Genomic DNA, 25,271 nt, shown 5'->3' with positions numbered 1-25,271 from the left:
CTGCATTTGCATAAGGATTCCCACCAGCTTCCTTACACTGTTTCATATTGTATACTTACAAGAAACCTCACAATGAACAACAATAAATGTATATTAAAGCTGACAAGTGTCATCATTTCAATGCAAGTATCCAGATATACAGAGACAACTGTAAGCCAGCCAGTTGTAGGTTGATTGTCACAAAAAGTGTAAACACCGTGGCCTTTTCAAAAAATGTCCTGACCAGACCAACACAGCAACACTGGCTCAACCAATGGTGTGAGTTTGGGGGTGGGACTGTCTGTTTGAATGCAACACGGGGGAAGTGTTCAGAAAACCAGTTTGACAATAAATGATAATAATTCTAGTACCACATAAATCACACACTTCATCTTCAAATGATTTAATTTCCATTACTTTTATGCTAATTTCAAATGCACAACACAACAGGAACTTACAGCACTTTTTCTTGTCAGAATTATGCAGACACTGACAGAGCCTTGCTTTCCATCCATGGCAGGACAGACATGCAAGGCATTAAAAGTTTTGTGCAAGCCGATGAATATGCAACAGTCAGCAGAATTGCATTTTACAGCACTAAAAACAAACATAGTGTCATAGTTGTGATCAGTTTAACTTCAGCAGATTACTGCGGTTAAAAAAACAGCCATGCATAAATGTGTCTGCATCTAAAGCCATTTAATTTAGACTATGTTTTAAAATTCTTAAAACTAACATCAATACTACATATAATAATATACATATAGGTTTCCCCTATATGCATTTTGCAGTGGCGCTGCGCTAATGCTGAATTATGAGCACCAATGTTGGGATTTCACATGGTTAATTTAATATTCTTGATGCAACATAATGCTTGCCAGCCCCAGTCAGCTGTGTGCTTTCTACATTGTGAAAGGGACCACACCACACACACACACACACACACAAACAAATACACGCACCTGCTCACAGTGATGTCACCGCATAACAACATGTCAAACTCGCCTCATTTCAAGAGGCTTGCAAGCTCATTTCTGAAACGTAGGATGGCAGGGGATCACAACGTTTCCCTGAACAATCAGTTAATATTACTGAGCCATTCCCTGTCATCTGTATGTTTTTGGAGCACATATTGCTCACCTCAAAAGCGGAATGAAACAGTGCTACATGGGTCAATTTTCAACATGGCTTAATAATAGCAGCACGAGGGCAGAGCAGGTGTGGTAATTCGCAGACTGGTCTCAACCGAACAACAGACTATTTTAAATGCGCTTGTGAACCAATGAGATGCGCTGCGGGGATCGCAAAACCTGTTTGAATATGGTACAGAATTGTCTGTTGCATAACTCTTGTCTCAAGGGCTGAAACTAGTTTAAAACAGCCCCCTCATTCTAAACAGACAAAATAAACAGGAGAAAACATAAATCAGAAGGCTTTCCCATTCTCAAATCCCAATGCTTACAAAACTTTATCATGGATTTACAGCAGTGACAGTAAATTAGTTGTGGCAGAAAAACTTTATGTATTTAGAATGCTGTTTTTCATTACAAAAATCTCATAGTTCTTTATATAGAAACCACAGTTACTTGGTAGTGAGAGGCCATGCATAGATTTATCTATGGTGACCATAGTCTTATTACAAATATCATTGTTAAAACTATAGAAGAACTATGGTGCATTTTCAAAATTATGGTCCAAGCTATCACTTTTCCATCAGTGTAAAATCTGTACTCTTGTAATGCTCTCTGATTGTAGGAAAATGTTTGTTTTGTTTGCCTTCAGAAATTCCAAGATAGGATTTTAGTTTAATTAGTAGGAGCCAGATGAAAGGAATCTGTAAAGAACTTAATCACACTGTCAGAATATTTTAATTTAGCAATATAAAAATTAGGTGTTTCCACAGATGTTACTGTTGTTAATATCAAATTTCCATCTACATACCAACCTCAAAATCAGGTGCCACATGTTCAAAGGGCCCTTTGAGGGCACAAATAAACCCTGATGTTGCCAGGCTGAAATTGAGTTTGACACCTGTTGTAATCTATTCTTTGACCAACAAACGTTAATACGGGTCCGGCGTTGCATGCTTGGTGATGCGCACAACAGCACCACTGCTGAAAAAAATCGTAACACTGCATTGTGTTGTAGTGATTACATTTTGTAAACCCTTTTTGTGTTCAAATGTCCCCTTTCCTTTAACTGATGTGAGTTCAGTGAGGTAGCAGTCACACAGTTCTTGCTGGCTCAGGGAAACTGGGGTTGACAGAATACCGTCAGTTTAAAAGGGTCTAGTAGAGCATACTGTGGATAAGCCTGAGAGGTGATACAGCAAATCAGACTGCAGAAAAGGCTAGAGAATGGGAAAGAGGAAATAGCTTGATAATACTAACACAAATGAGAAGAGAGACAGTTTCCCTGAAAAGGCAGCTCGACTGTCTGCTTAATTTTTTCGCTTATGATAAACATATACTGTATAAATGTATTTATCAGAATAATAGAGGGCAGTGTGCTGAGGCATACCAACTTGCTGGTATTGGTATCTGCTATAATTAGCATTTGTAATTAGGCCAATATTAAAAGCAGATATTATTAAACCTATTTTTTCCAATTCAAACATTGCTCCTTTGATTTAAGCTTTCAAAAATACTAAACAACTTTGCAATTTTTATGATGCCAGATTTCTTTAAATTAGGGATGTTAATGGTTAACTCTAAGATGGCACTGCAGATGGCTTCAGTGTAGAGCTCTCTAGCATTTTTGTTACTTTTGTTTATTTGTCATGTTTTTTGTCACTCTTTCCCAATCAGTTTCACCAGGGATGAACTGCTGAATATTCGCCAGAATTCCTGATCAATTCTTGCCGGTGTTTGCTTATTCAGACGTTTTACATCTTAGTTGCGGGCAAAAATCATGGGATCCAAAAGATGCAAGTGAGGGAAGAGAGCCAGCGTGCTTGTCAAACTTCATCAACGCGGCTTTAGGACTCCACTGCTGAGTATTCATCTGGCGAATGTCCGCTCCCTTGCCAACAAAATGGAAGAACTATTTCTGCTGACTAAAACAAATAAGGGCTTTTCTAACTCTGCTGCTCTGAGTTTCATGCTGCTTCATACGCTGCACAATCATTCCGGTCTCCAAAAAACCCCAAATCACAGGACTAAATGACTATAGACCTTTCGCGCTCACGTCTGTGGTCATGAAGTCATTTGAGAGACTGGTTTTGGCCTACATGAAGGACATCACTGGACCCCTGCTGGACCCCCTTCAGTTTGCTTACCGAGCAAACAGGTCTGTGGATGATGCGGTCAACATGAGACTGCAATATATCCTGCAACACCTCAACAGACCTGGGACTTATGCAAGGATCCTATTTGTGGACTTTAGTTCAGCCTTCAATACCATCATGCCTGATTTTCTCTCAACCAAACTGAGATAGGTAGCAGCTAGTGAGACTGGGGAAGCTCACATCCAGGACCCTCACTATTAGCACTGGTGCTACTCAGGGATGCATTCTCTCTCCAATGCTCTTCTCCCTGCCTTCCCCACAGCTGCTCTTCTAAATCTTAGTTGCCTCCACGTATGAGTCAATCCACACATCTTATTGGCTTGTTGAGCGTGTCACCGCAGTAACCCAGTGTGTGCGGAGGCTCACGCTATTCTCGGCGGTATCCAAGCACAAATCACCATGCACCCCACTGAGAGCGAGAACCACATTATAGCGACCACGAGGAGGTTAACCAACATGACTCTACCCACCTTAGGCAACCGGGCCAATTAGGAAGCCTGACTGGAGTCACTCAGCACACCCTTGATTCGAACTTGCAACTCCAGGTGTGGTAGTCAGCATCTTTACTTGCTGAGCTACCCAGGCACCCACTCAAAATGATTATTAATTATAAAAAAAATTATATTAAAGGTCTGCTATTTCATTAAATATGTATGTACTCTGTACTCTGATACCAGAATAGGTATCGGGTCATCCCAAGTTAAGATAAGATCCATGACAATCGTTTACGAATATGTATGAAAATTTACATCCCTACTTCAAATATAATTTCACTAAGTGTGATTGGTATTTAGTTGTTTAAAGACAGGCAAAACAGTGTAAATTAATTTCTATCAACCATCAAGTTGGTTTTCTCCATCATTATAACTGGCTATCTTCTCAGCCGAAATAGAGACAAACACACAATAAACTCTGTCTTGAGTGGAAACAAGTCATGCATTGCATGACATTCTCTCCTCAACCACACTCACTCTCTCAAACATGTGACATTAGGGTGCTTTTTGCCAGGTCGGACCAAGATGACAAACATTCAGGACGCTTTCATTGCAAATATTTGCATATGTGCATATGCATGGCCTGGCCCGGATTCTGACATCAAGAAAAGAAAAAACAAGCGATGTGCTACAGCCCTGCACTACACAATCAGTCTCACATTCACCTACACTGCAGTGATGTCTGCTGTGGAGAAGACTTCAAAGGAGGCCATTTACACCACTGATATCACACCACTCTTATCTGCCTCTCTTACCTCAGTGAAAATACCCTCATGAAAATAACAAGGGCAGAGGGAAACCACAACAAACAATTCTCTTCTCCTCTCCAACTATCTCATCCACAGACTGGAGCAGCAGTGTTTTTGTAACTACCTGTTTTCTGAGAAATTTTATTGGGGGTGGTCTTTGCATCTTATATTAAATAAAGGGCACTGCGAGTCTGTCGCAAATCAAATGACATCTTTGAAGAGATCAGGAGATCTGATAACATTTAGCAAGCTAATTAGACACAAGTGCCACTGTAAAACTTTGCTGACACATCTATAGAACTTCCTTTAGGTAGAGGAAATTTCAACTAGTCGGTGTGATACTGATGTTGACATGACAACTCCGTTAACACTAAATAAATGTCAAAATGTAAATGTCAATAGTTAGGCTGGTTTGTGTGGGCCAGTTAGCCCCTGCTGGTAAATGTTTTAATTACAACATCTGGGCTCTGAAAGCATTTTTTTTTTCATTCAGATTTCACACTTCTGGGGAAATCATGCCAGGCAAGCGTTGATATGAATGAGAATATTAATGTATAGATCTTTCCTTTACCTAAAGTTGAACTTTGTTGCAATGTCAATGGTTATTTCCGCCCATGTTACCTCTAATTGCAATCTCTCATTGAAAATAAATTATTTCTGGTTGCTTTGACATCGCAAACACCCCCAGATGCAACGTATGTGTATGTATTGTGGTTCTTGTAATACACATATGTAAATAAGTACTCACTAAACTCTTGTGAGCACTCTGCTCCATCTGCACAGAGAACACGGACAGGTCTCCATTGAGAATGACATCCGCCAGGGCATTCACAAGCGGCTGATAGTGAATGATAAGGAACACCTAGAGACAGTGAGGCATCATACCTCATCAGCTTCATGCCCCCAAAAAATCAGCAGTTTATTGCATACTCAACCCCAAACATGCAGTTCACACTTTATGTATAGTGTTAACAAAACCAAAGCTGTGTGTACGTGCTGTACCTGTGACAGCAGGTAGAGTGACACCTGAGGGTTGATCTTGCGCTCGTCTGACTGAAAAAAAAGAAAATGAAAATAATATTATTTTGTACTATTATTAACCCTTGACCATAGAGCACCTTAAGTTTATACTTCACCCTGGAAGCATTCTCTATTGTCTCTATCAGTGCATATCTGGTTGCATAATTGTTTATGACAAGGTTAGGCAAAATGTTATAGAATGCGTTCCAATCAGAATTTATGATTGGACAAAGCGAAGTTACAAAGCGATACATATTGCAATTCCTTGTATGTATTTTCCATTCTTATTTAACTCCTGTTTATAATAGCATGCAGTAAGGTTGTTTCTTATCATATTGCTTGATTGCATATTTGAAGCCTTAGCTCTGTTACGCTGTAAAGATCAAAGTTAATCCACATTCTCAATTTAAATGTGGAAGTGATTTCTCAAATTTGTATATGGTATGGTAAATCAGGCCATTAGGATTTTGATTGCACTTTCAAATGAGAAAAAAAATAAATACTTAACAAGAAATTGATTTGAATGTTTTCAAAAGAGTCATAAATAATACTGTAATACATAGATTTTGTTCCTGACCTCCAATTGTTACGCAAAGTTTGCCTTGAACAAACACTAGCCTATGGGACTCTTTGAAGAAGGCAAGCTGTGTTTCAGACATGTAAGAACCCGAGATTCAAAAAAACCTAAAAGAATGTTCCGGTTCAATAAAAGTTAAGTGATGTTGATTACCACAAAAATTAATTTCAACTTGTCCCTCTGTTTCTTTAAAAAAAAAGTAAAAAACAAGGTTACTGTGAAGCACTGACAATGGAAGTGAATGTGGCCAATTTTTGGAGGGTTTAAAACACAGAAATGTAAAGATTATAATTTTATAAAAGCACTTGCATTAGTTCTTCTGTTAAAACTTGCATATTATTTAAGCTGTGAAGATGATTAAATCATTATTTTTACAGTCGTTTTAGGGTTTGTTATCATTAAATCATCATGGTAATGAAGTTGTAAAACTGGCTTAATGTTACAAAAAAAAAAGGTTAGTAATAGGGATTGGCATTTTGTCTGCTCAAGTACTCTGACTAATTATTCGAGTGGCAATGACATGTATATATAATAACACAAACGTCTTTGGCGGCTACACTGCATCTTGTTATTCCAGTGTATCGTCTATTCATTATTATAGACTGTTATAAAATAATCTGTTACAAAATTTATAAATGTATGCATCATATTTTGTCATTATATGAAGATTCGCAGCCCAAATCAATGAAAGAATGGTCACAATGTCTGTCTGTTCTTCCTTCAGGTTACCATAGTGATCCTAGTAAGTGTGTTTTTTTAGTTACTGTCAGAACAAGAGATGCCATAACCATTGCATTCATAATATGTGTGTTGAAGCTACAATATGTAACATTTGGCCCTCTAGTGGTTAAAAAATACAACTGCAAGCTCTTGCAGAAGAGCATTATTTTGGTAATGACAGCAGTTGTGCTTTGGCTCTGCTCCTCTGCGTGGATGAATGTGGTTCGAGGCACCGGTGTACACATGAATATAAGACATCTTATCAGAGCGAATAAACAAATAAATAACGAAAGAAAGGAAGGAAGGAAGGAAGGAAGGAAGGAAAAGACGGATATCCAAAAACATGTTTAGCTTATTTTCTCTGTGTACGGTTATGACGTGAACACACACGGGCGAATGATGCATGTATGCAATTTCCTGTGAAATGCGTTCCGACAGCTCTAAAATATAAATCATTATTATAGGTTTATCAAAGTGTATTTGGGTAAAGACATGGTTTGGAAGATTTTTGTTGCACTCTCTCATTAATAACATTTTGTTATTTTTTAACAAAAAAAAAAGTTACATAGTGTAGTCTCCCCAAGTGTTCGCTCCTGTGGGGAAAGCAGATATGCTCTGTATTGTTGTTGCTGTGGTGATTCGTGAAGCATTCCACTCAACCAGAAAAGTCAGATTTTTCATCTTTAAACTGGGGAAAGTGCAACGGAATGACACTTCATGTCGGACTTCTAACTTGGAAACTCGAGCAGAAAACTTCAACTCCCATTTCGCCGAAATGCAGGTGTGATACTTCACGCAAACATTTCGGCACCCAGGACAGAGAAGTTTACAGTCAGTGATAAACTTTCACTTTTATTAAATAATATCTATTAATGAGTCAAAGTTCTTATATTTAATTATAATAAAACGTTTTTAGCAAACGTTTAGCAGAGACAGGTGTTCAAAACAAGGTTAATTACACTCTTTTGATTATCGTAACGATAGCATTTCAGCATTGTATATCAGTTTGGTTGCTATGAGACGTCTCTGACAATCAATATACCCCTCAAAATCACAATGTAATCAATCTCAAAATTAAAAATAAGCTCCCTCTTTGACACATTTGTGTTTAGTTGTCAGGTAATTGTCACTGAATTTCAAATTAAGTGAAAAGTCACATCATGCTTGATCACTATCGATCTTAGTTTTCATGATCGATCATTGCTGCTACGTCCGAGTACTCGTACCCATCCCTTGTTAGTAAGTGATTTTATCAAACTAAAATCATGTTTACGTGCATATCCTTTATGTCTTGTGGCTATAATTTTGAAACAGTGAGTATTTTAACATGAAAAAATGGGCCCCCATTCTCTTCCATTGTAAGTTGCTCACTGTAACCCAGACTTTTGCTTATTTAAAGAAAAGAAAGGTGGTAATCAGTGGTAAATCAACATTATGCGAAAAATGCGGTCAATAGAGCTTAATTTGTATTAAACCTGGAATATTACTTTAAGTTGAAAAATGACTTGATACTTTTTTTCTTGGCCATTTTCAGACCTGTACCTTGTTTGATTTGTTCTGAAACAGTTGTTAAAACGTTGTATTTTCTTCTTGGTACAGTTCACTTTCACAAGGCAACATTTCAAAACAGACCAAAACTGGGCTGTGTCTATAAGGTAACACCCTAGCAGACAAAGCCATGTGAGAGTCACAAGGTTAGGGTTAGGTATAGGATTTCAAGTCAAATGAAGTATTCTTTTATTTGTATAGTATTTTTCACAACACAAATCATTACAAAGCAGCTTTACAGTAAACCGCGCTTTAACAGAAAATGAAGCCATAATATCTTTCTGTGGAACTACAAATAAACACAATAAACAGTGTGTGAAAGTCGCATGAGGCTCTCGCAAGATTTTCGGCAACCAAGGGTTACCTTCCAGACACTACCCCAAAATTGTTTTAATAAAAGTCACATGTGAGCAAACTGCCCTCTCTCACTGGTCAGAATGTTTAACGTCTACTGTGTCTGTTCTGCTGCTATTCAACAGAAAGAATCAATCATGCTAAAATTACCTCATGAATTTTAAACACCGCTTTTTTTTTTTACGTGATTATATCTTACAGTATACAGTATGGTTGGCAAAAAGGCTAAATCCAAATATTCTCTAAATATTTTCAGAGAATATTGTGACACTGTATAAATGCAAGGGAGCTTGTCATGCACTCTTGGTAGCTTTTTCCATGTAAAAATTTGCAGCCATTTGTTAGAAATGCCTAGAAATACTATATATATATATATATATATATATATATATATATTATTTCTAGGCATTCTCTGAAAATATTTCTGCTTGTAGACATAAAGACTGTTGTTCATGTGTCTAAGGGCATTTTCACATCTGGCTCATTTGGTGCATTTGTTTTGGAACCTGGTGCATTTTCTCTCTTAGTTTGGTTCCTTAAGGCACATATGAACACTGTATATTCACTCAGATCTGCACCAAAACAATTGGTCTGATTCCAAACAAAGGCACTTTTCAGTGAGAATGCAATCTGACATAATTGACCAACCAAGGTCTATACGAATCAAATATATATATATTTTTAAAGATTATTAAATTAATTGTAACAGGTTTGTTTTTTTAAGTACCAAACCAGCAGCATATAGAAAAATGTTACCAAACGAGTTAAGACTTGACTTGGACTCACGGCAAAAGAATTAGACTTAGGATTTGACTTGGACTCTTCAGGATATCAGAGACTGTGTAGTTGTGTGCAGAGAACTGGGGTCTCACCTGCTCTTGGCTGACCAGAGAGTACACATACAAGGGCAGGAACAGACGGTTGAGAAGGTGGTCTGTCAGCACTTCATCGAGAAACTCACAGTTGATGATGAGGATGTCATTCAGATAGTGAAGGTGGTCCAGATGCTCAGCTACCAGATCACTTAGTTTCCCTCTGTTTTTATGTCTAATTAGGTGTAGGAGTGGTAGGTGAAAAAGGGTAAAACTTTATTGATTATATGAGTAAGCTACACTAGTACATAGCCAGAAGCGTGTACACCCTAGTATTTAGCAAGTTTGGCTATTCCAGTAATTCCAGTGATGACAATTATTAATGCTACAACACACAATGATAAACTAGAGAATTAAGTGCTTTCAAAATTGACACAAAGGTTTGAAAAGTGCCCTTCGTCTATCACCCCTAGAGTCACAAGTTGGAATCCAGGGCGTGCTGAGTGACAACCAAATTGATTTGGTTGCTATGGAGGATAGAGTCATGATTAAGGATTCTTGCTCTTAATGTGTCATGCACAGCGAGCCAAGTGTTAAGATGTGTGGATTGACAGTCTCAGAAGCGGAGGCAACTGGGACTTGTCCCCTGCCACCTGGATTGAGGTGAGTAACCGCACCACCGCAAGGAATTACTAAGTAGTGGGAATTGGGCATTCCAAATTGGGAGAAAAGGGGATAAAAAAAGAAGGAAAAAAAAGAAAGAAAAGAGCCCTTTGGAGATGTTTCAGCACAACAATGCCCGGTGCAAAAGCAAGGTCCATAAAGAAGTGTTTTACTGAGTATGATGTGGAAGAACTTAACTGGCCTGTAAAAAGACCAGACTTGAAGCCCACTAAACATCTTTGAGCTAAATTGGACCAAAGACTCCAAGCCAGGATCATTGCCCAACATCAGTGCCTGACCTCTGTTCTGTGATGCTCGTGTTCCAACATTTAGTGTAAAGCCTTCCCAGATGAGAGGAAGATATTATAGCAGCAAAGGGAGGGATTAATGTCTATAATTTAAAATCAAATATTCAACAAGAACATATGTGTGTGGTGTTCAATACTTTTGGCCATACAGTGTACCAGTATGTTTTGAATGAACACGATTTCAGATAGTTATAGAATCAATTCCAAATCTGTTGAATGATGACACCTACTGGTATTGAGGTGAAATGCAAATAGATTTGACAACACATTCTGACAAAAATCTCAAATGTCACTTTATCTATTCGGCAACCGTCAGATGTGTCTTTTAAATGTCCTTACTCTTCATCAGTCTGCACACACTTGTCCAACTCGATGACGTGGCTGCCTATGAACCAGACCAAATTGGAGAAGTACGGCACAGCCGTTTTGTCACGGATGTAGTGCAGCATGTGCTGATTGTCCACTAAAAAGGAAGGATGAAAGTCACCACGATTACTTGAGAACAGACAGAGTGATCAAAAAACAGCCACAGAAACATGGAAAAAGAAATGTGAGGTTTAATATTACTAATAAAACAACAGCAGCAGACCAGGTGATGGATGCTCCTAAAAAAAAAAAAAATCTAAATAAATTGTAGTTAATTACTAAACAACGTGCAGTAAGTGGTCAGACGTTGGAGGGTTAATTATGTTTTTCTCTGCGATGAGTGATGCAACAGTAAGCCCATCTGGAATATTTTTTGTCCGACGTGATAAACAAGCCTTTAACTGGGCATGCCAGATGTTGCCAAACGTTTCCGTAAAAACTTGCAATGGCTTAGAATGCAGTAAATAGTAACAAGAACATATGACTAGATATTTTTATAAGAAAATTGCCAATGCCAAAGGTTGCTATGGTGTTCTGGTGGTTTACTGGCCAAAGTCAAAAAAGCCTACGCAATATTCCTATGATATTTTAGTCCCTAGATATGGCTCAGATCCCCCTCTTCAAAACTCACTGTTTCAGTGGGTCTGTTGATGTGTTTGAAACTGTTGGTTCAATTTCCTGTCTAACAAGGTTAGGAATAATTTGAGATTTGAAGGATGGATGGAATTGTACTGTAGGTAGGACTCTCTCTATCTGTGATAATGAGCAAAATAAAAGGCAAATACAAAAATTATTTGAAGATATGGGCCTAGTTACGGGATAATGAACCTCCAGCATCTTTTCACTAATAAACAATAGGTTTTTTTTAATCAAAATTAAAAACCACACATACAACTAGCAAAATTACCATCAAAGACAAAAAGAGGGTTCAAATAAAGGCTTAAATATGCGACAGTGCAAAATAAGTTTAATATATTCTCAAAGTCTGACCTGCACACCTTTGTAGACACTCAAAAGAAACTGGTGTGTTTACAATATAAATATAAAGAACATGCAGTACAATTGGCACAATAGAAGAACACGTAACATTTAAGTTCTGAAATTTACCAACTTACATGATACTGGAATAAGGCACACAGGAGTCACCATAGAGGGAGAGGGGAAGACAGACAAAGGGTTAACAAGATGAAGGGATTAAGCTACAGTAGTGGAGCTCTGGGCTTAGAGCCCTAGTGATAAAACCATCATGCCACCTAGTGGCTAGAACTAAACCTGCACAAAAGAGCATCTGGAACCAAGAACATCCCAACAAAGTGGCATTCAACTGATCACAAATTCAGGACAATACTGATGTAAAAAGGCCCCATTTCTAGCAGCCAGCACTCAAAAACCTTATCCTTGAGTAATCATGATAAATTGCTAATTTGGTTCTATAAAATCATTTATATCAATTATATCAAACACAGTTGAAATCTATTTGGTTCATTAAATGAAGCTTAACATTGTGTTTGTTTTGGAGTTGCCACATTTGTCAATAGACTGTCATGTCTTAAGGTCAATATTAGGTCAGAAATGGCAAAAAAGAAACAGCTTTCTCTAGAAACTCAACAGTCAATCATTGTTTTGAGGAATGAAGGATATACAATACTTGAAATGGCCAAAAAACTGAAGATTTCATACATAAGTGTACACTACAGTCTTCAGAGACAAAGGGCAACTGGCTCTAACAAGGACAGAAAGAGATGTGGAAGACCTAATGTACAACTACACAAGAGGATAAGTACATCAGAGTCTCTAGTTTGAGAAATAGATGCCTCATATGTCCTCAGCTGACAGCTTCATTGAATTCTACCCACTCAACAGCAGTTTCATGTACAACAGTAAAGAGAAAACTCAGAGGTGCAGGCCGTATGGGAAGAATTGCAAAGAAAAAGCCACTTTTGTAAAAGAAATACAAAAAGAAAAGGTTAGAGTGGGCAAAGAAACAGACATTGGACAACAGATAATTGGAAAAGTGTGTTATGGATCTTAACCCCATTGAGCTTTTGTGGGATCAGCTAGACTGTAATGTGTGTGAGAAGTGCCCGACAAGACAGCCACATCTATGGCAAGTGCTACAGGAAGTCTGGGGTGAAATGTCACCCGAGTATTTGGACATACTGACAGCTAGAATGCCAAGGATCTGCAACGCTGTCATTGCTGCACATGAAGGATTTTTTGATGAGATCTCTTTGAAGCAGTTATAGTACTTGTAATAGTAATCGTTCACATCAGTAATGTTCAGACTATACATTGTGATCAGCTGAATGTCACTTTGGTGAATAAAAGTAACAATTTCTTTCCATAAGAGCAAAATCTGTACATTATTCCAAACATTTGGCTGCCAGTGTATGTCTATTGGCAATGTAAAGAACTAAATCGGTGTTTACTCTGCTAAGACACCTGTGTGAACTTGACAGTACATTCATTTCAAATCACCCTGGGACCAGTTCAATCAAATGATTTGCAAAAATGGCTCAGAAAAGTTAAAGGACTAGTTCAGCCAAAAATGAAAATTCACTCCAGAAATCACACAAGTCAGCATAAACATATGACTCCAGTGGTTAAATCAATGTTTTAAGAAACAATATGATAGGTGTGGGTGAGAAACAGATCACATTCACATTCTTCTCCTTTTGTGATTCACATTCTTCATGCATATCGCCCCCTACTGGGCAGGGAGAACCATTTCTAGCAACAGCAAAAAAAACGACTTAAATATTGATTTGTTTCTCACCCACACCTATCATGTCACTTCAGAAGATATGGATTATAAATAAAGGCACTATGCTGCCTTTATGTGCTTTTTGGTGCGTCAACATTTTGGCACAAATTCACTTGCATTGCATGGACCTACAGAGCTAAAAATTCTTCTATAAATCATAATTTGTGTTGTGAATAAAAAAAAAAGTCAGCACATTTGGAATGGCATGAGGGTGAGTAAATGATGAGAGAATTTTCAATTTTGGGTGAACTATCCCTTTAGGTTTGTTCTAAGCAAACATCCAGCATCATTTTACTGCAGATGCCACTTGCTTTGATATTGTTGTCTAATCCAATGACATTTATGCATTTACAAGAGGCATAAGTGTCCAAATACATTTTGGGTCTACAGTATGCACATTAAAGCAGCATGCACCAATGGTAGTTTGACCTAAAAATCAACAAAGGGTACTCAAACTCTACAGGGACTGATTGATTAATTATACGGAAACCACAATCCAAGCATAAAGCAGAAATAGGGAAATGTTAAGAAATGTATTTCAAGAAGGGAAGAAGTATTGAGATACAAGCTCAAGCCAGAGAACAGCGTTGAAACAGATCAGCAAAAGCCCTCTGATTTCTGTCCTAAACGAAAATACAGATGACCATAGCCGTGAAGTCCACGTGTTTGCATATGCATGCGTGTAGAGTCAGCAGGCCGCACTGAATACTAAATGTAAATGTGCATTACTCACATATGGCGGAGAGCAGTGTCAGCATGCTCATACATCAGAGGCATGACAGAGTCATTTACAGCAGAAATGAAGATGGGGCGGCTGCAGAAGCTGAGTCAGGGATTTACTCACCTTTGTACACATTGAGTGTGATCGTCCTGACTGCGATCCTGACCATGCTTTCTGGGTGGTTGAAAAACTTAATGGCCTCCGTGTACAGGGCAAAATCATTAGTGTGCTGGGAGCATGGGAGACAGAGAGTGAGGCCGTCATTGAGGGTTAGCTCAGAGAGAGTAGAGCTGTAACTAGTGACATTAACAAAGACCTTTAGAGTTTTATATTATTCTGTTATTTGATTCTAGGATGTCTACAGACCAGAAAACTATAACATCAACAACTAGCATTGACGAGAGGCCCTGAACGCAATGCTATTGGCTGATAAATTGGTTAAAAAAGGCTATCCAAAATATTTGTTATACAAAACCCACTGCAATAAACTCATGCAGTTATGTAACACAGTGTTTGACATTATTTCTAGGTTATATTCTAAATGGGCATTCACTCCCACTGACAGTGATTTGCAGTGACATAGTGTTCAGGAGTGCTTCTCATTTCTTATATTGTGCATCCTCATTTTCTCACTCGTCTGTCCTTGAGCCCATGACCTGTAAACTGATCATGAAGGATTTATCAATTCTCTAAACCCAAGGAATGAGGATGGATGAAGCTGCCAGAGGACGCTTGAGCGAGGAAACACAGGTGGATACTATGCAGAAGACTTTTTTGTCTAAACACCTGACGCATGCATGAATTCTCCTCCCATTCACATCTGACACAAGAGTTTTAATCTAGGGATGCACCGATATATCGGCTGCCAATATATATATATATATATATATATATATATATATATATATATATATATATATATATATAGGCAAATTAGTTCCAATTAACAATTTTTATTAATTCTCACAATTATTATTCCCTTTCCCCCTCCCAATCCCCTAACCCTCAACAAATATCCCTGTGGTCAAAGCCTGAGTTACACACATATAAAATAACCCCAAAAAATTAACAGATAAAAATGATAAAGTAAAGAATTCCACAAAGGATACAATTTACAAATTTGACCATAATCATGTTTCTCTCCACATGGTTCTCACTAAGAGCCTTACAGAAAGGTTAAGTATTTGTCCCATTTCTTACCATAGACATATAATCTACCAAGCTGTTTATATTACATCTTTTCAAATGCCGCCACGCTGCCCAATTCGGTGATCCATTCTTGAAACGAGGGAGCGGCTTTCAACTTCCATCCTCTAAGAATTATCTATCCGCCAATTATTACACTAGTTTGGACCCAGCGTTTCGTATATGTCATCTACTTTAATACCTGCCCCATCACCCAATATACAAAGTCTCGGGCAGAATGAAATTTGAGTGTCTAGCAACTCGCAGATAAAATTCTGGACTCTTACCCAGAATTCTTGAATCTTAGTGCAGAACCACAGAGCATGGGCTATGATTCCATCCTCCAAAAAATATCACCAGCAGGTAGGTGTGTCTTTTAAACCAAGCTTAAACAAACTAGGGCGAGTCCAGAAGAAGTCCCAAATTGCAGCGTTATATAATGGGAAAAACACCATAAACAGACGTGACAATTGTGAAAGCGGCAGTTAGCTATAGGCTACATGATGAGAGAAACCATCCAAAACGCTTTGAAACCAGCGGACTTTGACTTCTGAGACATCGGTATAATATCAATTAATGCTGCATGATTGATTAAATTAAAATTGAAATCGCAGTATGGCCTTGTGAGATTATTAAACCTTAATGGGCTTTTTCAAAATATAGTCTTCATTCAGTGCTTCAGTAAACACTGTGTGAGCAAGCAGCGCCCACTAGCGGTCAGGACCAATAAAATACAGAATTTAAAAGGGGATTTTGTTTCTTTGCATTCTTTTGCAATTTCCATAATGTGGCTGACATTCCCATGGAATAGGCCAACATATGCATAGTATGAATTTGTAAGGTTCTATCATAAACAGTACAAACCTGTTAAAATGTGAGTTCTGTTGTTTTAAAAGTACAAAATAACCCTTTTTCTCATCAATCATCATGTTATCATATAATTTTTTTTCTTTCATTGTTGACTCTCTTTAAAATTATTTGGCCTGTCATGTGTTCAACAGCTCCAATAAATGTTCAATTGAAAATTTGTATTATTAGAAATGTAAAAAAAAAGAAGATTTTGTAGCTCTTTGAATTTTTTTTAAGCATAATTCTAAAGTAAAACAGTGATCTGATTACAAAATAAGTGGCAAACTATTCATATCGGCCAATAGTTTTTTTTTTTTTATAAAACAATTATTTATTATTTCGGTGCATGCCTACTTACAATTAGTTCATTAGTAAATGAACTAATTGAAGAGAACACAGCCCCATCACCATCAATGGAGTACCGGTGGAGAGAGTCAGCAGCTTCAAGTTCCTCGGTGTCCACATCACTGAAGAACTCACATGGTCCATCCACACTGAGGCCGTTGTGAAGAAGGCTCACCAGCGCCTCTTCTTCCTGAGACGGCTGAGGAAGTTTGGAATGAACCAACACATCCTCACACGGTTCTACACCAGCACTGTAGAGAGCATCCTGACTGGCTGCATCACCGCCTGGTATGGCAATAGCACCGCGCACAACTGCAAAGCCCTGCAAAGGGTGGTGCGAACTGCCAGGAACATCATCGGAGGTGAGCTTCCCTCCCTTCAGGACATATATACCAGGCGGTGTGTGAAAAAAGCTCGGAGGATCATCAGAGACTCCAGTCACCCGAGTCATGGGCTGTTCTCACTGCTACCATCAGGCAGGCGGTATCGCAGCATCAGGACCCGCACCAGCCCGACTACATGATAGCTTTTTCCCCCAAGCAATCAGACTGTTGAACACTTGATCTATCAGGATCAATAATTAGCACTGCACTTTATTCATCTATAATCTCACACTGGACTGTCAACATATTCTCCTCAATATACTACTTCATATATATATATATATATATTTCATATACTCCTTACTTATTGTATTGCATATTGTGTATTCTATATTGTATTCTATATTGTGTGTATTGTATATAATTATCGTGTTGTGTAAGTATGTGTACATTTGATATGTAAATTGTGTTGTGTAAGTATGTTGTGTATGTTGTGCACTTGTGTACATGGTAGTGTGACAATAAAGTGATTTGATTTGATTTGATTTTGATTTGATACATTTTTTGAGGATTTGAGGTGACAAAAGCAACCACTAACATTGCAATCTGGGTGTGTTCGGCCCCATCCCAAATGGCATACTTGATGTGGTCTTCAGTTGTGCATCCCGCAAAGTCCACAAGACCGTAGGGTGTTATCTTCATGACCAATCACAGCGGACTGGAGTTTTGTGCCGGAGTAAAAATAATGCAGTCGAGGCGGTGTCAAGTGTGGATTAAATATTGACTTAAATTATATCTCTAATTGTTAACAATGTGAATATAGTATCTTTTCTTGTGAATATAGTATCACTTTTTAATGTGATGTGTATAATTGGTATAAAAAACATGGAATCGCATCCACTTTGTATTGAATAGTTTTTCTTGGGAAGTTTTACATTCATAAAAGTTAGTAACATGAAACAAAACCTTTGCTATTATAGTTTAAAATATGATTTTTAACTCTAAAATATCAAGACAGAAGAGAATACGTTCCTGCACATACCTGTAGCTTGCAAGATTTGCTATATATTTATTTAAATAGCAACATTCAGTAAACCAGCAATATATATACCTGAAGATGTGTGGCTGTGAATATAAATAAAATAATTTTTGCAATCTACTGCAGAGTGCGAGATGTGTGTTCTCCTTTCTATATATTTGACTTTTTTTAACCACCTGCATGCAACTATCCGTGTGTATGAAATATGTTTATTTGTCCTCCAAAAATTTAAAAGTTGGGGTTTTGTTGTTGTTATGTACGCTTTGTTTTTCAGAGGTTCATTATTAAATCTTATAATGCTATATTGTCAGGGTGTTGCTAGGAAATATTTAATCAAATATTCAAGAGTGAGTTTAAAGTGTGTTCCTTTATGTAATGTTTTTAAAATAATAATTTGTAAAATTGTATGTATATAAAAAACAATGAATAAAAACGCATCTTCTGACTGAAGTCTTGATGTCTGTCCCAAATGCACGCTTTTATAACTCATGCACACTTGTGGCCTTGTCTACACTTGCTTGCGTCACCAAAGTCTGGACTTGGAGAAGGATCGCAAGGGTGTTGGATGGGACAGGGCCTTCAGAGACACAAGAAAGTTGAGATGCAAATGAGCATGGATCCACTGTGGTGACTACCAAAGGGAGTGAAGACATTGGAGCCAACGTGATCCATCTAATGTGAGATGCTGTAGTTTAGCACAGGCAATGAGGAGGAGAAATTAAAAGTAGCTGAGATCAACTGTTTCCCTGTGCCATGTTAACTGTCTCTCAAACAGGAATGTAAAGGCAGGTTCACACATCCTCCGTGGAGTGAGGCGCGAGCGGCGCATGAGTGGGACAGTCGTGTTGGACATTCACATTGGCTGCATCTCTACAGCAAGAAACAGCAGCGCTCCTGCGCAGAAAATAAAGTTGTCTATGGGTCCTACAGAATATTAAGCTGCGGTTATTGCTGCTTCAAGGGCAGCAGTGGGCAGTAGGGTTGCAACGGTATGAGATTTTCACGGTATGATAACAGTCTCAGAATATATCAAGGTATATGGTATTACACAATTATCTATTATCAGTGAAAACAGAAGGGTTATTTTTTTTATTTTTGAGTAACACTTTATTATAATTGAAACCATTTATTTTATTGAAGTATGTGTAAAAAAAATTTACCTTTTGAAAATAAAATACCTAACAGAATTATAATAAATATGATAAAAAATATTATGTAACTATAACATGTTATATAACTAAAGCATGTTAGCATAGCATGTTAAATTAACTACTAGATAAAAAATAACATCAGCTGTGTGAGCTTTTGAAGTAATGTCCTATGATTATTAACAGTTATCATATACTGCTCTTGTCTGTCCCTTTATCTCAGTGATTCTCAACTGGTTTTGCTTCAGGACAGATTTTACATTGGACATCAAGTGTTGATCTGTCATAGATCAAACAAAACCTGTATTTAATGTATCCTGGATTGCATTTCCTTTTATGTTGCATAATTTTGTTCACGGTTTTCCAGTACAAGGACATGCCTCGAGTGACATTTTTGTTGTTGATGTCAACAACAAAATCTACAGGAAGATTCTCTCCCACTTTAAAAATTGAAGAGCATATTTACTTATATGAACCCATTATTATCCCGTTTGTTACCTAATATTACATATTTATACACATATTACACAGAAGGAAAGGCTCCTCATTACCATGGTTAGGTCAGTGTGCTAGTCTTAAATAATAGTAATAATAATAATAAATTAATGTATTTATGAAAAATTAATTCCAGCTGAAACACATCTTGAAACTTTAACTAAAACTGCCACTGTTGATATAAAATGAGGTCAAATAGATTCTACTTTTAGATTATTTCATATAAAATTATAACATTTCGTCAAAATACTTTTACTCATGTAAAATCCTGAAACAAATTTGTAAAGGTGATGGTGTGTAATTATTAATATTTTTAACTATTTTGTTTAAGGGGCCACATCGGGCCACATAAAGGCTGAGTGTATAAATGCATTTTACCATCTCTAAGTCCCTGTTAATGTATTATTTGATTTAACACCTTCTACATCAGGGGTCTGTTTTAATAAAAAAAAAAAGAAATTTATAGAACTTTTAATGTTTGTCGCAAAGCGGGCGAGTTCACTTTTTTTTTTCTAAAACATTACATGTTTACATGCTGAAAGTGTCATGATGCGGGTCTCCTCGATGGATTTTCAACACACAACTGAATAACACAGGATGCATGACTATGATAAATGATTACTGCAAAAGAAAGATTAACATACAGGTGTGAAGGGACTTCAACATTTCTAAATTGCACAAATAAAAAAATACATATACTTATTCATCTCTGGCTTGCTTTTGCTCGCATGTCAATGATAACCCCTCCGTGTGTCCATGATGCCGAGATCTACTTTAATATGTAATTTAATCACTGAGAAGGTTTCCCAGCAAAGTAGTACCAAACATGCCAGACTGCACAAAATAAGTATAACATTAGGCGGAATAAAGTATAAATCTCAAACTGGGGTTGTTGCGTCTCTTATCTGGCAACCCTGAACATGTTAAACGCTTGTGGAGATGCGTTAGGTCCCAATGCAAGTTAACTGAAATATCCAATGAAACAATTCCACATTAAACTATGTGGAGGGCCTGATCCAACCCGCGGGCAATATATTGTCCATGTCTGCTTTAGCTGTTTGCGAGATTATAATTAAATCTGCCTCGACGGTCCTAAATAGTAGATCACTTGTGCGGCTGCAAAATATCTTCAATGGGAGAACCATGGCATTGTTCTTTCCCTGCTGTCCACGACCCAGTCCAACTAGACCAGTTGAGAAACACTTCTTTAACTCACACACACACTCATGTCAGACCCCCTTGCCTTGCATCTCTCTGACATTTTCTCCGCTGCATGTGTGTGTCGCAAGTTGACGAGTCTGACAGGCAGACAAGGAGGAAAGGAGATGCGCACGCGTATGTGAGATTCTCCGTCCGGTTGCATTTTTTTCTCAATACCGTAGATAAGCAAATGTACATGGTATGATAAAGTCCATTTTCAAACAGTGTATACGCTATACCGTGAAACCGGTATACCGCTGCAACCCTAGTGGGCAGTCACTAGCACTTCATCTTTATCAGCACACTTGGTCGTGATTGGTTAATGTTTTGTCTATTCTATACATCTATACAGAATGAGAATGACAAAAGGTCAGGAAGTTTATTAATTCTTTCCTTTATCAAGTTATTTTATTGAGTTTACTTGCATGCAGATTTATAATTTCGAGTCCTTTAAGTTTATTGTAAGCTCGGTTTGAATAATTTTGATTTGCTTTTGTGTCTTTTCTAAAATCTCCTAATTATTTTAGTGTTGTACTGCATCCAGAAAAGCCTTGTTGGTGAGAGAGGCCTAGAGAATGGCCAGACTGGTTCAAACTGACAAAGTCTATGGTAACTCATAACCGGTCTGTACAATTGTGGTGAGAAGAATAGCATCTCAGAATGGCACTGTTTTGGCGGCACGAGAAGAACCTACACAATATTAGGCAGGTTTAAATGTTGTGGTTAATCAGTGTATATCCAATCACTGCAGGAGTATCAAGGACAATTGCAGCATCTGATCTCTCATAGAGCAAATCCTTCCACCCAGGTACTCTCTATTCCCAACACCAATGATTAATAACCATCAAAGGTGCCACAGAATAAAGAACACATGGCCTTTAAGTACATGCATTTACAGTACACCAATAACTTTCCCCTATACAAAAGATCCCTAAAACATCTTATTGCTTTTTTTTTTTTTTCCAAAGCCCTCATAAAACAGTTTGAAGAACATAATTGAAGAACATAATTGCTCAAAGAACTGAGCTGCATGAAAACACAGTTCTACAAAAATCACCATGAGCGGTTATTTCTTCCAGGAATTATGCTTCAGTCTGTTAAATGCAGTATGTGTCAGACCCTAAAATCAAAAGTCCCTCACTACTCCACTGTCATTTCAGAAAATGACCCACTAAAACTCAACCGAGTTAAGAGGGCTAAGGAAAATACGCTGACTATCTTTGAAGCAGTTACAAGCACTTCCATACCTATACATACCTCATTATAGAAGAAGTGCACAGTATGGTTGTTGAGTTTCAGAGACAATGTCTTCAAAAAGGAGATATAGTAGGCCATAATTTCCTCATCAGAAAAGTCAAATTTATGCACAATGATGGAATTAACATGATTATTGGAGAGCAAGTAATCTAGAAAAAAAGGAACAGTATATTCAAGCTCAGAAAATAAAATTATGATCTTTATAATCTTAACAAAAATGCAATGCATAACATGTAACTGAACTTTGCCCAAATACTTACAGAGAGATGTCTCATGACTTATGTTCTCAAAGAGAATGTTGAGCGTTTGCAGAAGCTGGACACACACATACCGGCCAGATTTTTGTCGTAGTATGTTGAGGAAAAATGCAAGCATGTTCTTCTCCAAAAAGAAGCTAAAAAGAGAGCATGGGATGTTTTGGCCATAAACAAATGCGATTTAAACATAATCTGGTGCATCATATATACCGTTATTTAACAGGACTTAACAACAACAATAAAAGCTGAATATGCAAACATAAGGTCAAACTCACTCAAAGACAGAGCTGTCATTCTGATCACCCCAGATGAGAATCTCAGTAATGGAGCGAATAGTTTCCACCAGAAGGTTTCTGTTGTGATCGGTCACTGTTGTGTTTTTTGTCAGGACATGGTACATATATCTAAATTATAATAATTACACAATAAATTACATATGATAAAACACACATTGTTTAACTTCAAGCAGATGTATTGCAAATTATGTCACAACAACCATAAATAGCCTACCAGCATACTAAAATATCGCAAGAGCCTTAGAAAATGTATTTTAAAATACACACTCTAGAACTGAGGACTGAAAATGTTATAAAAATGTCCCAATGTTACAAAATATGTATAAATAAATACATTTCTAGGCAGGTTACTAGGATTTGAGACACAACCTACCAGTATTTTGCTCCTATAAAATGACCAATAACAAATTCTGACTAAATCAGTCTGACTCTTTCATTTTCCAAAGTAATTATTATTAGTGATTTTTTTTTTTTTTATAATAATGATAAGTACTAGCACTACTAGTGCTAGCGAGTTAGCTCCAGCAAAACTTACTTTAAATGGTCCAAAGAGTGAATGTTTTTGGACTTCCCCTGCCCCCCGACCCAGCTCCTCGAGCGTCCGAACATGTTTTCGGGTGTTTTTTATATCGCAATATCAATGTTTAGTTACAAAATTAGCTAGGCGAATTTATCCATATCCGCTGCAGTGAAGGCCCCGAATCCTCACATGAAAACATAACTGACGACCTAGCGTTCATGACAGCCCAGAGACCTCAAATAGGTGGCACTGTGGGACTTGTAGTTTAGTAACGAAGTGATAAAGGTGAGTTCGTATTAGTTCACTGACAATGTAGAACTCAATTACCCAGAGTTCCGGTTTAGGTGACGTCATCAATAACCGACGTTTGTTTTGTTTTTCCACGCGTTATAAAGCTTCGCTGGGCTTCAATGATCAGATTGCTTTTATTCTGAATCTTCAACTTAAAAAAAAAAAAAAAAAAAAAAGAGAGCTGATTTTTGTGTCGTAATGTTTTAGAGCATCAAGCTTCGGCTGTTGAGAAAGACGAGTGGGTCTTGTAGGATGGATGTTTCAATCAACCAGTTATCTGATTATATTTAAACACAACAACTAATCTGAAAAAGCGTGTTTCGTATTTGGTTTTCAACATCTTATTCTGTTTCAACAAGTTCCCAATGGACATTTCTCAAAATCTGCAGTTGTTGACGTGTTTGAAAACTTGGATCTGGTTCGTCGCATCAAAGGAAACACGTCTGCTTGATGAATATACCGCGGAAGCTACAGTAGTAGATGTCTGCCATTCCAGGCCTTGGGACGTGTGCTTGAAATTAAAGCATTATTATTTTCCCCAGCTTAATTGCTGTCTAGCGAAATCATACTTCTAGTGTCTGTTGAACGTAACCTACGGCAATAACATCTGTGTGATTACAAACAGTGTGATCAAATGCTTTCAATTCACTCTGTGTCTGTCTGGTCAGTGAGACACAATCATATGTTTTGTGTTCTATGTCACACTCCATTTACTCTCAGTTAGATTCAGTAGAATCGCTAATCAACGAGCTTCCATATATGTTTTATCTCGGCCTGTTTTTTGTCAACGTCTTAATTCTCTATTATGCATTTTTAATGGAATACATTGTCCTTAATGTAGGAATAGTATTCTTGCCAGAGGATATGGACCAGGCACTGGTGGATTTGGGTGTTCTCTCTGACCCAGCCTCCATTCCTTATGACACAGACACAGAGCTGGATGTTTTCGAGGGATATCTGGAATAAACTAAGCATGACTGGCATTCCCAAACAAAGCTTTTGTAGGAGAGGAGCAATTTTGCTGATTCATTTGGTTACTCGTGTACGACTGATAAAGGGAAATGTGTGTGCTGTTTGCAGTCATGAAAAGGTGTTGCAGTGGTCAGCTCATAAAAGAGTCACTTTCATGAGTAAGTGTTGTTCAGTCTTTTGATTATGATCCATAGACATAAATCCACACTAAGTGTTATGTTTCTGCAGGCTGTCCAAGTCCAGGGGATCGACCTACAACCAAGCCATAGTGCCACATAAGAGTATTTACCTGGAACAGATAATCTGAAAGGACTGTGTGGTACTCCATGAAGCACCCAGACAGTGTCTCCTCAGAGATCACATTCAGGCTCCACCCACTACTGTGGATACCAATCTATTTATTTTCAGTTTCTATTCAGCACTCAAACAGCATTCTGTGTTAACCCTGCCAAGAGCATGTTATTACCCTTGAATATGTTTAGACAGCACCCTTATTCAGGATCTGTATCAGCATGTTTTTGTTCCTAATTAAATGAGCAGTACGTCTTGAGACAAACAAGGTGTCTGTATCAGTATTAGGTTTTTAAGGTTGGATTTTTTTTACAATAAGACTCATAGAAACTGCATATTTGTGACTGCCTGAAAATGAAATATTTGATTGATGTTCAGTTATCCACTCTATATACATTTAATAAATGATTACTTTCACTTTGTGTACTGAAGTGCTGTGTTG

General features: G+C 37.6%; 2 protein-coding genes across 3 annotated transcripts in view; one reads left to right on the top strand and one right to left on the bottom strand.

Annotated features, from left to right (window-relative positions):
- Nucleotides 1-23,451, bottom strand: part of clec16a (C-type lectin domain containing 16A) — an 81,910-nt gene extending 58,459 nt beyond the window's left edge. Inside the window, exons 1-9 of one of the 2 annotated variants that reach the window (XM_052131285.1) lie at nt 23,291-23,451; nt 22,735-22,863; nt 22,463-22,596; nt 22,203-22,351; nt 14,485-14,590; nt 10,850-10,973; nt 9,600-9,774; nt 5,511-5,561; nt 5,257-5,370 (exon numbers count right to left, since the gene is read on the bottom strand). In XM_052131285.1, the coding sequence (XP_051987245.1) occupies nt 5,257-5,370; nt 5,511-5,561; nt 9,600-9,774; nt 10,850-10,973; nt 14,485-14,590; nt 22,203-22,351; nt 22,463-22,596; nt 22,735-22,863; nt 23,291-23,364 (1,056 nt within the window). In that variant the 5' untranslated portion in view covers nt 23,365-23,451. Of the gene's footprint in view, nt 1-5,256; nt 5,371-5,510; nt 5,562-9,599; nt 9,775-10,849; nt 10,974-11,991; nt 14,121-14,484; nt 14,591-22,202; nt 22,352-22,462; nt 22,597-22,734; nt 22,864-23,290 lie in introns of those variants that run through there. The other variant, XM_052131286.1, reaches the window with a different exon arrangement.
- Nucleotides 23,452-23,632: 181 nt separating this feature from the next.
- On the top strand, nt 23,633-25,254 carry dexi (Dexi homolog (mouse)). The gene is made up of 2 exons (XM_052131295.1): nt 23,633-24,696; nt 24,767-25,254. The coding sequence occupies exon 1, from the start codon at nt 24,263-24,265 to the stop codon at nt 24,530-24,532; it is 270 nt and encodes an 89-aa protein (XP_051987255.1). The 5' UTR covers nt 23,633-24,262; the 3' UTR covers nt 24,533-24,696; nt 24,767-25,254.
- The last annotated feature ends 17 nt before the right edge of the window (nt 25,255-25,271 follow it).

This window comes from Xyrauchen texanus, chromosome 8, assembly GCF_025860055.1.
Source record: "Xyrauchen texanus isolate HMW12.3.18 chromosome 8, RBS_HiC_50CHRs, whole genome shotgun sequence".
Taxonomy (NCBI): Eukaryota; Metazoa; Chordata; class Actinopteri; order Cypriniformes; family Catostomidae; genus Xyrauchen; species Xyrauchen texanus.
This window is presented reverse-complemented; position numbering and strand designations above follow the sequence as displayed.